The following is a 17224-nucleotide window of genomic DNA, read 5'->3' as shown; positions in this document are numbered from 1 at the left end:
TGGGAAAGCTGTGATTCCCGAAGTCTCTTGTCTTATCAGCTTCCTTTCACCTTTCTTCTAGAGCATAGATTAACAATGGATTGTGCCAAGCTGTACTAGAAGTCAAGGGACATGGGTCATGTTCTTATTCTGATACCAACAAGCTAAAGATCTTGATCAAGTCACCTTTTTTGGACCTCAGTTTTCTTACCCATAATTTTTCTTTTTGTTTTGTTCTTTGAGACAGTATCTCACTCTGTCAGCCAGGCTTGAGTGCAGTGTGTCATCATAGCTCACTGCAGCCTTGAACTCCAAGGCTCAAGTGATTCTCCTGCTTCAGCCTCCCAGATCTTGAGCTGGGTTTACAGGCGTGAAATCACCATTTCCAGCCTACCTATAATTTTTCTAGCAGTTGGATTCATTATTAATGATAATAGTATCTCTCATTTATTGAGCATTTGCCATGTGCCTAGCACTGTGTTATTGTCACACATCTTTTTAAAAATTCTTACTGCGGCCCTATTAAGTAGGTTATCCCCAGTTTCCAGTGAGGAAACTGAGGCTCAGAAAAGTTGAAATTACTGGCCAAGATCCAAAAGGTCATAACCAGAGAGCCAGTACATGAATCCAGGCTGGCCTGGCTTCTGAGCCAAGGCTCTTTTGCCCATTGCACTACATCCACTTTTTTTTTTTTTTTTTGAGACAGCCTTGCTCTGTCACCCAGGCTGGAATACAGTGGTATGATCTTGTCTCACTGCAATCTCTGCTTCTCAGGTTCAGGTGATTCTCATATCTCAGCCTCTCCCAAGTAGCTAGGAGTACAGGTGCACTCCACTATACTTGGCTAATTTTTGTATTTTTAGTAGAGATGGGGTTTCACTGTGTTGGCCAGGCGAGGCTCGAACTTCTGGCCTCGGGTGATCTACCAACCCAGCTTCTCCAAAGTGCTGAGATTACAGACATGAGCCACTACACCAAGCCAGCATCCACTTACTTTTACTTGAAATCAAAGCAAATGGTCACTTAAAAATGTGGCTACTTGGCCAGACACGATGGCTCACACCTATAATCCCAGCACTTTGGGAGGCTGAGACATGCAGATCACTTGAGCTCAGGAGTTTAAGACCAGCCTGGCCAACATGGCAAAACCCCATCTCTATAAGAATACAAAAATTAGCCAGACGTGGTGGCTTGTGCCTATAATCCTAGCTACTCATAGGAGGCTGAAGCAGGAGAATCACTTGAACCTGGGAGGTGGAGGTTGCAGTGAGCTGAGATTGAGCCACTGCACTCCAGCATGAGCAACAGAGTGAAAGACTGTCTTTTTTTTTTTTTTTTTCTTTTTGAGGCGGAGTTTCGCTCTTGTTACCCAGGCTGGAGTGCAATGGCGCGAACTCGGCTCACCGCAGCCTCCGCCTCCTGGGTTCAGACAATTCTCCTGCCTCAGCCTCCTGAGTAGCTGGGATTACAGGCACGTGCCGCCATGCCCAGCTAATTTTTAGTATTTTTAGTAGAGACGGGGTTTCACCATGTTGACCAGGTTGGTCTCGATCTCTCGACCTCGTGATCCACCCGCCTCGGCCTCCCAAAGTGCTGGGATTACAGGCTTGAGCCACCGCACCCGGCCCATATACATTTTAATAAGACAGAGTCGGCTGGGCGCGGTGGCTCAAGCCTGTAATCCCAGCACTTTGGGAGGCCGAGGCGGGTGGATCACGAGGTCGAGAGATCGAGACCAACCTGGTCAACATGGTGAAACCCCGTCTCTACTAAAAATACTAAAAATTAGCTGGGCATGGCGGCACGTGCCTGTAATCCCAGCTACTCAGGAGGCTGAGGCAGGAGAATTGTCTGAACCCAGGAGGCGGAGGCTGCGGTGAGCCGAGTTCGCGCCATTGCACTCCAGCCTGGGTAACAAGAGCGAAACTCCGCCTCAAAAAAAAAAAAAATGTATATGGATACTTAAGAGTCTTGGAGTAAAGTATATTGTCACTTAGTATGCTGTTCTGGCTACTTCATATGGAAATATTAGTAAAGTATTGTTTGATTAATTTTTCAGATAACACTGAAGTTGCATATTTAAAGACACTTACCAAGGAAGATATCATCAAATTCTACAAGGTAAGTCAAATTCATATATTTATATTTTGACTGATAAGAAACTATTGTAGGGCTGGGTACAGTGGCCCACACCTGTAATCTCAGCACCTTGGGGGAGTCCAAGGTGGGAGGATCACTTGAGGTCAGGAGTTAAAGACCAGCCTGACCAACATGGTGAAAGCCCATATTTACCAAACATACAAAAATTAGCCAGGCTTGGTGGTGCACACCTGTAATCCCAGCTACTCGGAAGGCTGAGGCATGAGAACTGCTGAATCTGGGAGGCAGAGATTGCAGTGAGTGGATTTCGTGCCACTGTATGCCAGCCTAGAAGACTGAGTGAAACTCTGCCTCAAAAAATGCAAAACAACCAAAAAAAAATTGTATGTGCTGTATTGTGTGTTGCTGCTTTGAAGCCATTCTGGCTGGATTTATGAAGGTGTTTTTTTTGTGGATTTAAGTATTTTTGACACAAACACAGCTGTTAGAGAAAATAAAGACAGTTTTTATTGAACCAAGTACTGTTTTCATTTCCCTCTAAACCAAGTTTGCCAAACCTGCGGCCTGCAGGCCACATGCTGCCTTCATTATGAAATATTTTTGCCCATTTTTTTTTAATTTTAGCTTACCAGCTTTTAATATTATGTGTGGCCCAAGACAATTATTCTTCCATTGTGGTCCAGGGAAGCCAAAAGATTGACCCATGCTCTAAACCAGGCGTTCCCAAACTACGGCCTGTGGGCTGCATGCAGCCCCCTGAGGCCATTTATCCGGCCCCCCGCCGCACTTCAGGAAGCGGCACCTCTTTCATTGGTGGTCAGTGAGAGGAGCACAGTATGTGGCGGCCCTCCAACAGTCTGAGGGACAGTGAACTGGCCCCCTGTGTAAAAAGTTTGGGGACGCCTGCTCTAAACCAAAGACTGTGACAGCCCTTCCTGACTTCTAGATCTTTAAGCACCCTTTAGGTTTCTTCTCTCCGTTCTCCACCCTGCTCTGCAAAGAATATTGCTGAGCTTGTCTAGTGGGATGGAGGAAAAAAGAAAACAAAAGAACTTGAGAATCAGATTATTTTCCAAACTCTGACAACCATAAACTGTCTTCACCCATTTAGGTGCCATAGTGGATCCTTTTTTAAATAAGTGATCACTCACCTTTGAATTGTGGTCAGAGATGTTATGAATTTTACATGCTTGTGCTCACTGAAGAAGTTTATCAAAAGAAAAGGGAGGTGCCACGTTAATGGTAGACAAAGTCTTCCCAGCACAGCTTTAAGAGGTTCCACCAGCAGGGTGCAGTGGCTCACACCTGCAATCCCAGCACTTTGGGAGGCTGAGGCGGGCAGATCATGAGGTTAGGAGTTTGAGACCAGCCTGGCCAACATAGTGAAACCCCATATCTACTAAAAATACAAGAAAAAAAAAAAAATTAGCCAGGCATGGTGGTGCAAACATGTAATCCCACCTACTCAGGAGGCCGAGGCAGGAGAACTGCTTGAACCCAGGAGGCGGAGGTTGCAGTCAGCTGAGATTGTACTATTGTACTTCAGTCTGGGCAACAGAGTAAGACTCTATCTCAAAAAAAAAAAAAAAAAAAAAAAAAAAAGCCAGGCATGGTGGCTCACACCTGTAATCCCAGCACTTAGGGAGACCAAGGTAGGTGGATCACCTGAGGTCAGGAGTTTGAGACCAGCCTGGCCAACATGGTGAAATCCTGTCTCTAAAAAAAATAAATTAATTAAAACAAACAGTCCTTGACCCAAAGGTGCTGATAAGTTTGACAGGAAAGCAGTGATCTTGTACCATCCATGAGTTGCTTACACCTCTCTCTAACTCTTCTGCAAAATTATATGGCTGTGTGCAGAGTATTAATAAAGCTGGTGTCACCTTAACAATAAGAAAAGGAGACTCTAGTTTCAGAATTGAGCAGCAAAAGTTTCAGCAATGAGATTTGACCCATTTTGGCTATGAAAATGGATGGCTGGACAAGTGACTTTCTTTACCTCATGGCTCCCATTGCATTGTGTAGAGGAAGACAAGAGTCTCATTTAAGTTACTCTTGCTCTTTTGCAGTAATAGCCTGTAGTCCCAGCTGCTGGGGAGGCTGAGGCTGGAAAATTGCTAGAGCCCAGGAGTTCAAGACCAGCCTGGGAAACATAGAGCCTGTTTAAAAAAAAAAAAAAAAAAAAGTATTTGTAACCAGGCTGAAGCTAAGTCTAGAACAGCATTTCCCTAGCTGTGTTCCATGGTATGCAAAATATTAATAGGGGTACCTAGGAAAAGGGTTTCATGACCATGCAAGTTTGGGAAATACTATTCCCATTCTTAGAGAATCACAGAACATGTTGGTATTTTTTAAATTATAAGAAGTCCCACAGTAAAGACTTTAGCCTGCATTTATTTAATTTTGACTTACAAAACATTTTGTAAACTGATTTCACCATGTACCCTTTTTTATACAGAATACCTATAAATACCTCATGGGACTTAGTGTTCCTTAGAACATTATTAGAACATATTAATAATTTCCAAGAAGGTGCAGTTGTTTTAGAAAAATGAGGACTGTCCATAGTTGGTAAGAAAATTGGGAACAATCTGAAACTGGAGAGGGTGTTCTGCTGTCTGCTGATGTGGGTCAACAAGGGAGTAATGAAGGTTTGGGTGAGAAGAGATGGAGAGAGATCTTTGAAAGCAAACTTTTTACTCCAATAAGATAAAGTTCTTAGAGGAGGTCCTACTTGTTAATAGAGGCAGATCTGGGCTGAGCTCAGGGAAAGAGGCTGGAGAGGTCAGAGCAGGCCTGTGGGAGTCTCGGCTGTTTTGCCTGCTGGCAGGGAGTGGAGTGGGGAGCCATGGGCAGGTTTGCTGTGCAACATCAATAGGGCTTGCTGTGCAGTCACACGGGACCAGGCTTATTAGTAACTGCTCTATAACAGCTGTTGAGTGGATTTGGCTTTGACTGATGATTTCTCCCCTCTAAGGATAGGAAATGTTATTTGTGGCTAAGGCATCAGAGGAACTTTGTCACACTTGTACTCCTTTAGAAAAGACAGTGAAAGTCTGCTGTTAGGGGAAAGGTTGGGACATACTTCCCCACAGGATCCACCTGCCAACCTAGCACTGCTGGCATTCATGGTAGTAATTAAGGGGAATCCCTCCAAGCAGCATGGCGGAATTGAGAGAGCAAGCAGACTCGAGCTTCTGACACCATCACTCTGAACAGTGTGACTCACGTAATTCATATAAGTCTCTGTGTCTTAAAGTAGGAATCATCATAATGCTTAGTTCATAGAGAATTAAGTGAGCTGACATAGGAGAGTGCAGGACTCGGTAATTGTTAGTTTCCTTTCTCTTCTGGTAGATGAGGAACCACAGTTTACGAGCAGAATCTAAGAAGGTTCTTAGAGGAGCAGGTGTTGTGCTTTTCCCTAAGCTCAAGCCATTGTCTCTGTAGACCAGGCGTCCCCAAACTGCAGGCCGCATGTGGCCCCCTGAGGCCATTTATCTGGAGCCCCCCGCTCCCACCCCCCACCCCTGCCGCACTTCAGGAAGGGGCACCTCTTTCATTGGTGGTCAGTGAGAGGAGCACGGTATGTGGCGGCCCTCCAATGGTCTGAGGGACAGTGAACTGGCCCCGTGTAAAAAGTTTGGGGACACCTGCTGTAGATCCTAAAGATCACCAAGTGCACCCTGCACATCCCACCCCAGTGAGTACTAGGCTAGGTTTTTAATCCTAGCCCAGGCACTTATTAGCTGTAGAAGTCTGAGCAGTTTTTTAATCTCCTTGGATTCAGTTTTCTCATCTGTAAAATTGGGTTAAGAATAATTCTTAGGGCCGGGCGCAGTGGCTCACACCTGTAATCCCAGCACTTTGGGAGGCTGAGGCGGGTGGATCACAAGGTCAAGAGATCGAGACCATCCTGGTCAACATGGTGAAACCCCGTCTCTACTAAAAATACAAAAAATTAGCTGGGCATGGTGGCGCGTGCCTGTAATCCCAGCTACTCAGGAGGCTGAGGCAGGAGAATTGCCTGAACCCAGGAGGCGGAGGTTGCGGTGAGCCGAGATCCCGCCATTGCACTCCAGCCTGGGTAACAAGAGCGAAACTCCGTCTCAAAACAAAACAAAAAAAAAATTATTTAGAGTAAGAAAAGGAAAGGAAAAAAATAATTCTCACTTGCTTTGCTAAATCTTTGCAGAGCTTAAATAAAATAATGTGAGGGGAAAGAAAGGCAAGTTTTTTTGTTTGTTTTTTTGAGACAGAGTCTTGCTCTGTCACCCAGGCTGGAGTGCAGTGGCGTGATCTCGGCTTACGGCATATGGCAACCTCTGCCTCCTGGGGTCAGGTGATCCTCCCACCTCAGCCTCCAAACTATCTGGGATTACAAGCATGTGCCACCACACTTGGCTAATTTTTTTTTTTTTTTTTTTTTTTAAGATGGGGTTTCACCATGATGGCCAGGCTGGTCTTGAACTCTTGACCTCAGGTGATCCACCCACCTCGGCCTCCCAAAGTGCTAAGATTACAGGCATGAGACACCACATCCAGCTTTTTTTTTTTTAATGTATTTTTTTTAAAGACAGGGTTTCACTATGTTGGCCAGGCTGGTGTCCAACTCTGACCTCAAGTGATCCACCTGCCTCAGCCTCCCTAAGTGCTGGGATTACAGGCATGAGCCACCACACCTAGCCAGAAAGGGAGGCATCTTTTCTATACCTGACTGTGTGATGGCTGAGTCTTCATAGTCATCAGAGAGCACCTCATTGTAAGTTCTTTAGTGGAGTGAAAGGGTGACCTCACTCTTCTTTCTGCCTAGGAAATGTTGGCAGTAGATGCCCCAAGGAGACATAAGGTATCCGTCCATGTTCTTGCCAGGGAAATGGATTCTTGTAAGTATTGAATATTACCTTTTTAAGTCTATTTTTAGGCTCATGTTAAGCCATCTGATGGTTGGCCTTTGTCATAACTACATGCCTTATAGAACACCAGAAAGTAAAAGAGGTAGAGAACAGGAACTGGAGATAAGGTCTACAGATATAAGGGGAAAAGATAAAAGAAGTAGTGAAGGAGAGAACCAATACCAGGTGATAGAGTGCTGAGCTGGCCACAGCATCGCAGGAAAACACAGCTGCTTGCTGATGGGACGTCTCCAAAGAGGCTGCATGAACCACTGCATGTGGGGGGGGTATGGGTAAGCAAGTTAACTTTTAACTCCCCTGGCTTTCTGGGCAGTTTTACTGGGTCCTTCTGGGTGGCCAGAAAGTCAGATTCAACCTGGGCACTAAAACTGCTGTGGGTAAAGTTTTAGGACCTCAGGAATATCATGAGCCATCATTGGGTGGCTCCGGATAGAAGGCAGGACAAGTAGGTAAGGCCTTGGGTAGCAGGCAGCCTGGAGAGGATCTGAGAAGTACATGAACTGGGTCTGGTGCAGTTTTTTAATTAGATTTGTTTTTAGTTGGTTTTTTTTTGTTTTAGTTCTTGTGTGCTAGTATCAGTAAGTACATTAAACATTTTATTTTCTTACAGGTCCTGTTGTTGGAGAGTTCCCATGTCAAAATGATATAAATTTGTCACAAGCACCAGCCTTGCCACAAGTAAGAAACATAAATATTATGTTAGATTGTACTGACAGAGGACTCCCTTTTTAGAAGAAGCCTTTTTTTTGTGTGTGTGTTTTGTTTTGAAATGGAGTCTTACTCTGTCGCCCAGGCTAGAGTGCAGTGGTATGATCTCGGCTCACTGCAACCTCTGCCTCTTGGGTTCAAGCGATTCTCCTGCCTCAGCCTCTTGAGTAGCTAGGATTACAAGCACCTGCCACCATGTCTGGCTAATTTTTGTATGTTTAATAGAGAGAGGGTTTCACCATGTTGGCCAGGATGGTCTCCAACTCCTGACCTCAAGTGGATCACCCGCCTTGGCCTCGCAGAGTGCTGGGATTATAGGTGTAAGCCACCGCGCCTGGCCAGAAGTAGCTTATTCATCAGGACACTGATGAACTAAAAGTTTCAGGTCACCAGGTGTTGAAGCTTCTACTTTAATTCTTCCTTGAACATTAATCACTCAGCCTCTACCCTTGTCTGCCTTTGCCTCCTATTTGAACAGTTGTGTTATTCTGCAATGAATCATCTTTGGCCACATCTGTTCTCAGCACTGAATATTGGAGAGAGACCTCTTGGTCTTTTCTCGTGTCACCTGCGTATTTTAATCATCTAGAAGGATTGGCATTCACTTGCAGGAGGAGGAAACTGACAGTGTAACTAGGCCCCTTCCAGGTGGGCACACTAGCCTCTGCTACTTTGCTGAAGCCTCGATGCTAAGCCTCTAAATCCCTGGTGAGCCAGCCCATGTTTGCCCAGAAGAAAACCAGAAGTCTTCCTTCTGGCCCACAGCCCAAGTAAGGACACTTACCAATAGGTTTTATAGACAAATTCATGACTTTCTGGGCCTACTGATCCAGAAGAAAGGTCAGCAGATCATGATACATGGGGTGTTAGGTAGAGGAGCCTCAGACCCCCACCAAAAAAAAAAAATTACAGGGAGAGCGAGAGTATAGAACTGAGGTGTGCTCCCAGCACTGTCCAAAAAATTTGATGTCCTTATTCTGATATTTAGGTTAAATACACTAAAAAGAAACTTTTTTTCTTTGCAGCCTGAAGTGATTCAGAACATGACCGAATTCAAGCGTGGTCTGCCACTGTTTCCCCTTGTGAAACCACATATTAACTTCATGGCCGCAAAACTCTGAAGATTCCCCATGGGTGGGAAAGTGCAAGTGGATGCATTCCTGAGTCTTCCATAATCTTGGCCACTTTAATAGTTTCTGATTCACTGTTAGAGAAACAGAAAAAAAAGTTGTCAAATGTCATTATGTAGAAATATTATAAATCCAAAGTAATTACAAAATCCTACAGATGTAGAATATTTTTAAAATACATGCCTCTTTAATATTTTAAAATTTTTCTTTTCATTACTGAAATTTTCCCTATATAACAATGCTTAAAATGAATGATATTCCTATAGAATCTTCCTTCCATATTCTGTAAAACAGTCATTTGTCCTAAGAAAGTCAAAGCTCTTTTCTAAAAGCCTCCTAGGTTGTGAAGCCATAGAAGGCTTCACAACATTTAGAAAGGTAATACCTTCTTAAAAATTGATACTCAAATTTGCTTTCTACTTGATGGTTTCATGTAAATCAGTGGAAAACATTACATTTGGCAGATGATGAACAAAGCAATGTAATCTTTTATTAGTGAAATTGCTGGTTATATAAGGCATGGTTTTAATCTTTTTTATAAAATTTGAACATATTTTTTATTCCAACTGGTAAAATGCTAGAAAACATTACTTATTTACAATGCTAGAAATACACTTACATCAATTTTGTCCTAAACTGAATTTCTCAGGATTACTGTGGTTTCTTTCTGATTGAATTACATTGACCTTCTTCATAGTTGGTTTGCAGTGTTCCGTCAGTTTTACTTTTTCTCATCAGCATATTGCTTTAACACAACATATTTATTTAACACGTACACAAATGGGTCAACTTCAAACCCTACTGAGTGTGTGACATGCGTTTCCAACATCAGCTTTTTGTAACCACCTATCTAACTTTTTATTACAGTGAAATTGCAGTCAGTATGTGAACCAAAATATCTTGCCCCTTTATGAATTTAAAAGGCAATCAATACAAAGCCACCTTTTTGGAAATATAAAAAAGAAAGCATTGCATTCTTATATAGCAAGTCTTCATAAGACTGTAAAATCCCTTGTTGCTACCAGTCTAATCTTGCCTTAAGTGTTATTTTTTTGAATATATGAATATAAACATACAAACACAGATGACGACTGGAGTGGACTTTTAAAAAATATTTTTTTCATGAGATACTATTTTAGGTGAAATTGTTACTGTAGATTTAACAGCTGTTTTGAAATATTTACTGTTATTAAAACTTGCTTCAAGAGAAATTGTGAATATATTTCCACATACAAGCACTATTAACAGTAAGTGGCCCTGTCGTCCACTAACTCAGGCAAAGTAAAGAATGGCATTTTCAAATGGCATTTTACCTCCCTGTATGATTTGATTTGTAGGACTTTCTTCTGTAGAGCCATATCTTTCCACATCTTAAGTTTTTTGCCATTTTCCAAATCTCAATTTGGGGCAAGAACGATATAGTCACAACTATGGGGCTGCTTTCAAAAGCGGGATCCCATTTCTACTGTCAGATCAATGTGGTGCTGTAACCATCTTTTTATCCCTACCTTCAAGAACTTCCTTGTATGAAGCCTGTCTTTGTCCATCGGAAGGTGTATGAAATCATCCCTTCCTTCCGGTTTTATGCATTTGTAGACTATGCGGCTTTTCATCAACCTGCAAGGATATATAAGACAGATCTAAAATTGGGCCTGAGTGTTCTGATCCAACACTGTACTAGTAAATAAAAATCTACCTACCTTTTATGTAGAAAATTACGTACTACTAACTTTTAGCTCTTTTTAAAAAATAGGTTAAATTTGTCTTTTTTTATGAGAATGACACATGAAGACATCTGAGAGCATCTCATGTAGTCTTCCATGAACCTGCAATTGTTTAGTATGCGCCAACGTTTTCCAATTTCCGGGTTGGATGTAGAGCTGCAGTTGGATCACTCAGGCATACTAATGGATCCATTTAGATGGGTCCAAGCTGCAGTCCATGAGCAATAACAGACTACCCCAGACACTGCAGTTTACTCAGTGCTTAGTACATGAGACTTGTGGAACTAAGTTATTAGTTACCTGAGGCTTCTTAAGAAAGTCGTCTTTCTGACCAGTTGATGTGAAAGAGGGAGCATGTGACACAGCCAGTATGGTGGAGTGCCAGGGTTATCCTGTTTACAATAAATCGCCTGAACTTAACCTCTGGAGTCTGCATTTGTATTATTTTTCCAGTTTTAGTGAAACAGTACAGTGGCCAGTTCTCAGCCTACCTTTCAACATCCCAGTTTGACCAGATTTCTTGCTTTCATTGTTCATAATGCAGAAAGTAGTGCATTCTAATAACATTTTAAAAGGTGTTTCTGGGTAACAATGATTTTGGTCAAATAGAAGACTCAATTTCAGAACCTTACGAATAGGTCACTTTTGTAAAATAGGAATCTGAGTATTTGAGATTCGACTCCTTGCTGTGAGTATTGTCACTAACTCCAAACCCGGAAAGATTTGTTTCTGGCCTTACAGGGATGAAAATGAAAAAGATAGAAAAACTATTTCTCTCTCCTCTACAGTAAGTCCTTACATCTTGTTGCCACATCTCCAGTTGCAGTTTAGGCAGATATCTTGTTCAATCTCTATCTTCCTGATCCCTGTCAAAGTAATTTTTCTACTCATGTAGTGGCCAGCTGGCTCAGACAGGCATTTCAAGAGGAAATCTGCTTGTTCCTCATGTTCCAGCCTCGGACAGTGGTCCAGCCAGAGTCAGCACTGTGCTCAGGGATGATGCGGCAGCCCCACACAGAGGCCAAGAGCAACTCCAGGTTTTATCAGTTGGGATAGTCTTCCCCTTGTTAATGATACATGGAAGGACTCAAGACTCAGCAGTTTCCCTTACTGTTTTTGTTTTTTGTTTTTGAGACAGGAGCTAGAGTGTAGAGGCGAGATCTTGGCTTACTGCAAGCTCCACCTCCTGGGTTCCAGCAATTCTCCTGCGTCAGCCTCTGGAGGAGCTGGGATTATAGGTACACACCACTGTGCCTGGCTATTTTTTTGTATTTTTAGTAGAGATGGGGTTTTGGCCATGTTGGCCAGGCTGTTCTCAAACTCCTGACCTCTGGTGATCCACCTGCCTCAGCCTCCCAAAGTGCTGGCATTACAGCCAGCCACTGTGCCCAGCCCACATTTTTTTTTTTAAGACAGGGTCTCTCTCACCCAGGCTGAAATGCAGTGGTGTGATCCTAGCTCACTGCAGCCTCAAACTCCTGGGCTCAAGCAACCCTCTCAAGTAGCTAGGACTACAGATGTGCATCACCACACCAAGATTATTTTACTTCTTATTTTTTGTAGAGACAGGGTCTCACTGTGTTGCCCAGGCTGGTCTTGAACTCCTGGAATCAAGTGATCCTCCCACCTCAGCCTCCAAAAAAAAGCCTCCCATGATCATGCAGGAAGCAAATTCAAACCTCCACTCAGCTCTTTAGACATTAGATCTCATTGTTCCATGTGGATTTCCTATAATAATAGCTTTCAAACGGATTAATGTCCTTGTGAAACAAGTAGACAGTTGCTTTTAAATGTGGATGTGACTTTACCTTTTTCCCATGTACCATCTTGATCTCTTAACCTTGCCTATTTTGGAGGGCATGAGACCAGATCTTACAGTCTTGCCCATTTCAGTTCACCAGGCTACTTTGAGACTAGTTATCACCACTGCCTGCAGAATCTCCCTCCCTTCCTTTTGTGGGTAGGACTCAAACCAGTGTAAGTTCCCTTTCTATTGCCCTGGAGTGATCGTGTCTGGGATCTTTCAAGAAGTTTGGAAGAGGCCAGGCAGGGAGGCTCAGACCTAAATCCAAACATTTTGAGAGTTGAGGCAGATGGATCACTTGAGGTCAGGAGTTCAAGACGAGCCTGGCCAATAAGGTGAAACCCCATCTCTACTAAAAATTCAGAAATTAGCCAGGCGTGGTGGTGTGCACCTGTGGTCCCAGCTACTCAGGAGGCTGAAGCAGGAGAATCGCTTGAACCCAAGAGACGGAGGTTGCAGTGAGCCAAGATTGCACCACTGTACTCTAGCCTGGGCGACAGAGTGACAGTCTGCCTTGGAAAAAAAAAAAAAAAAATTGGAAGAAGAGTAAGAGTCAAGTTCATCTGCGACACCAACACCAGAGACAGCCACTGCTTGCGTGGTGTTTCTCTGTAGTCTTCTTCCTGTGCATACAGGACGGGGTCATGTACTCAGTGTTGTAACTCTTCCCCTCAGTAGCCTGTCTATACTGAGCATTTTCCACATAGATGTTCTTGAAAAAGTATGTTTTTTGTTGTTGTTGTCACTGTCGGTTCTTTGGTGTCATACTGTATTTGTTGTTTGTTTATCGAATCCTCTGTGGGGGTTTTAGGGTGTTTTCAAGTTTTGATCTGTGATAAACTTCCTTGTGCAGAGTATGTGTGTGATTTTCTGATTATTCCCTTAAATTTCTGGATTATGGAATACGAATATATTTAACTTTATATATTGAAAAATGTTTAATGTATAGAAAAGTTGTTGAACTAGTACAATGAATTCCCATATACCCTTCACCCTGTATTCACCAATTTTGTTTCGTATCCTGTTCGTTCTCTCTTATGTGTGTGTGTGCGTATGTGCACGTATTTTGCCAAATCATTTGAAAGTTATGACTCCTTACCCCTAAATACTGCATCAAGTATCTTCTAATTGATAACGAATTTTCCTTCACTCAGTGGGATGTCTGGCCTTTGTCTTCTTTCTCTTTGTTATAGACAATTACATACCAGTAAATCTGACAACTTAGATGAGATGGACACATTCCTTCAAAGACACAAATTGCCAAAACAGACATGAAAAGAAGTAGAAGATTTGAATACTTCCTTACCTATTAAAGAAATTGAATCATAATTGAAACTCTTCCTATAAAGAAAATTCCAGGCCCACATGGCTTCACTAATGAATTCTATTTAACATTTAAAGAAAGGATTATACCAATCTTACATAACATTTTAGAAAAGAGAGAGGGAAGCCCTTCCCAATTCATATGAGGCTAGCATTACCCTTATATCAAAATCAAAGATATTTCAAGAAAAGAAAACTCCCAAGCCCTTAAAAACCAATCCCAAAAGTCCTTAATTGATTTTCAAATATTATACCAACCTTACACGATGACCAAGTGAATTTTTCCAGGAATTCAAGATAGATATATTTGAAACTCAAGCAGGGTGCAGTGGCTTATGCCTGTAATCCCAACACTATGGGAAGCTGAGGCCAGGAGATCACCTGAGGTCAGGAGTTCAAGACCAGCCTGGCCAACACGGTAAAACCCAATCTCTACTAAAAATTCAAAAATTCGCTGGTCATGATGGCACACACTGAAATCACAAGTACCTGGGATGCTGACACAGGAGAATCACTTGAACTGGAGTGGAAAATTAGAAAATTGTTTAGTGGTATCTGCTAAAGTTGAACATAGTCGTATGTCCTACGACCTTAAAATTTCGCCTTTAGTTATGCCCACAGAAATAAATGCAGATGTGTACCAAAGACATGTTTTGGCTTTGTTTTTGTTTTCATCTTTTTGAGATGGAGTCTCACTCTGTCGCCCAGGCTGGAGTGCAGTGGCAGAATCTTGACTCACTGCAGCCTCCGCCTCCTGGGTTCAAGCGATTCTCCTACCTCAGCCTCCTGACTCTATAGGCACATGCTGATACACCCAGCTAATTTTTTGTATTTTAGTAGAGTTGGGGTTTCACCATGTTGCCCAGGCTGGTCTTGAACTCCTGAGCTCAGGCAATCTGCCCGTCTCGGCCTCCCAAAGTGCTGGGATTACAGGCGTGAGCCACAGTGCCTGGCCTATTTTATTATTAATTATTATTTTTGAAAGGAAGTCTCACTCTGTTGCCCAGGCTGGAGTGCTGTGGTGTGATCTCAGTTCACTGCACCCTCTGCCTCCCGGGTTCAAGTGATTCTCCTGCCTCAGCCTCCTAAATAGCTGGGATTACAGGCGGGCAACAACATGCCTGGCTAATTTTTTGTATTTTTAGTAGAGATGGGGTTTCACTGTGTTGGCCAGGCTGGTCTTGAACTCCTGACCTCAGGTGATTGCCCGCCTCAGCCTCCCAAAATGCTGGGATTATAGTGGTGAGCCACCGTGCCCAGACATGCCCAGCCGATTTTTTTTTTTAATAGAGACGGGGTCTCGCTATGTTGCCCAGGCTGGAGTGCAGTGGCTATTCACAGGTGCAATCCCACTACTGATCAGCATGGGAGTTTTGACCTGCTCTGTTTCCGACCTGGGCCTGTTCACCCCTCCTTAGGCAATCTGGTGGTCCCCTGCTCCCAGAAGGTCACCACACTGATGCCGAACTTAGTGTGGACACCCGACTGGCATAACACACTACAGCCCAGAACTCCTGGGCTCAAGCAATCCTCCCACCTCAGTCTCCTGAGTAGCTGGGACTAGAGGCACGTGCCACTGTGCCTGGCGCCCAGCTAATTTTTTAATTTTTTGTAGAGACAGGGGTCTTGCTTTGTTGCCCAGTCTAATTTTGAACTCCTGGCCTCAAGTGATCTTGCTTGGCCTCCCAAAACGCTGGGAATTCAGATGTGAGGCACCACTCCTGGCCTCTCAGCCATTTTTTAATTGTGTTGCCAATCCTTAGATTTGTAGGAGTACTATATATTTTGGGTCTGAGCTCTTTCATTGCTTTTATTATTTATCACTCTTTGGCTTGCTTTTTCACTCTTAATGGTATATATTGTACATCTTTCCTAGTTTGTTTTCAGTGAGAGGATTCAGCACCATCCAGTCAACCATTGCCAGAAGCTGAACTTAGTCTCTTATTTTAATGACTAAATTTTATTCCAGGTTAGGCATGGTGGCTCACGCCTGTAATCCCCGCACTTTGGGAGACCAAAATGAGCAGATCACCACCATGGTGAAACCCCATTTCTGCCAAAAATAGAAAATTCAGCTGGGCATGGCGGCATGCACCTGTAATCCCAGCTACTCAGGAGGCTGAGGGCAGGAGAATCACTTGAACCCAGTAGGCAAAAGGTTTCTGTGAGCTGAGATCACACCACTGCACTCCAGCCTGGGCAACAGAGGGAGACTCCATCTCTCTCTCTTTTTTTTTTTTTAAAGACGGGGTTTCACCATATTGGTCAGGCTGGTCTCAAACTCCTGACCTCAGGTGATCTGCCCACCTCAGCCTCCCAAAGTGCTGGGGTTACAGGCATGAGCCACCGTGCCCAGCTGACTCCATCTCAAAAAAAAAATATTACAGTAATGTGTGCATCATGATGAAGACTGAGCCATCCTCAGTGGGAATTAGTTTAAGAAACTTTTTTTTTTTTCTTTTTTTTAGACAGAGTCTCTGTCACCCAGGCTGGAGTGCAGTGGCATGATCTCAGCTCACTGCAACCTCCACCTCTTAAGTTCAAGCAGTTCTCCTGCCTCAGCCTCCCAAGTAGTTGGGACTATAGGCATGTACCACCACGCTTGCCTCATTGTTTTCGCATTTTTAGTAGAGACAGGGTTTCACCATGTTGGCCAGGATGGTCTCCATCTCCTGATCTCATGATCTGCCTACCTCAGCCTCCTAGAGTGCTGGGATTATAGGTGTGAGCCATCCACCCCGGCCAAGAACTTTTTAAAACAATAGTGAGCTAAGAAAGACTGGCAAGGTAATTTTTTGGTGTTTCTGTTTTTTGGTTTTTTTTTTTTTGTTTTTCACCGTGTTGGCCAGAATGGTCTGGATCTCCTGACCTCCTGATCCATCGGCCTCCTAAAGTGCTGGAGTTTATAGGTGTGAGCCACCTCGCCCATCCCTGAGGTAAATTAATAAATGAAAAGATTGGTGGGGAGAGGTGGCTCACGCTTATAATCCCAGCACTTTGGGAGGCCAAAGCGGGAGGATCACAAGGTCAGGAGTTTGAGACCAGCCTGGCCAAGATGGTGAAACCCCGTCTCTTAAAAAAGAAAGAAAGAAAGAAAGAAAAAATTTAAAGAAAGAAAAGATGGAGGGAAAAATCAAGATCTGGGTGGGCCCCTGAGGCCCTCCAGGCGAGTACTGGCATTCATGGGAAGAAGCAGAATCAAACAAGGACATCAGTAAATACGTAAGATACCAAAATCAGGTGGAAACTACTTCACAATTTGGCCCAGGCACAAGTCTGATCTTGTGTGTGTTTGCACGTCTCTTTGCTTAGCACATTTCTGCTTCATCATAGGGAGAGGTGCACAGGAAGCAATTTAGATTTAGATTTCTCATACTGGTAGCAACTCCCTGATGATTTCCTCTCTGCAAGTTGTAAAAAGACCTTTGGAAGATTATATAATTTATCTATAGAGATGACTCTTTACTTTATGGGAGTCTTATTGAAGGAATGGTTGTTCCAGTATTCATAACTTACTTAGAGTTTCTTCTAACTTACTGG

At 43.4% G+C, this 17224-nt stretch overlaps 1 protein-coding gene across 7 annotated transcripts in view; it reads left to right on the top strand.

Annotated features, from left to right (window-relative positions):
• The window catches only part of IDE (insulin degrading enzyme), a 141220-nt gene extending 128315 nt beyond the window's left edge, over positions 1–12905 (top strand). For all 7 annotated transcript variants that reach the window (XM_074382581.1, XM_039465130.2, XM_003922391.3 and 4 more), the window contains 4 exons: positions 2039–2100; positions 6893–6965; positions 7606–7673; positions 8729–12905. In XM_074382581.1, coding sequence (XP_074238682.1) covers positions 2039–2100; positions 6893–6965; positions 7606–7673; positions 8729–8824 — 299 coding nt within the window. In that variant the 3' untranslated portion in view covers positions 8825–12905. The remainder of the gene's footprint in view (positions 1–2038; positions 2101–6892; positions 6966–7605; positions 7674–8728) is intronic.
• The last annotated feature ends 4319 nt before the right edge of the window (positions 12906–17224 follow it).

The sequence above is a fragment of the Saimiri boliviensis genome, chromosome 12, assembly GCF_048565385.1.
Source record: "Saimiri boliviensis isolate mSaiBol1 chromosome 12, mSaiBol1.pri, whole genome shotgun sequence".
Classification (NCBI taxonomy): Eukaryota; Metazoa; Chordata; class Mammalia; order Primates; family Cebidae; genus Saimiri; species Saimiri boliviensis.
The sequence above is the reverse complement of the archived record's forward strand: the minus strand, read 5'-3'. Positions and strand labels throughout refer to the sequence as shown.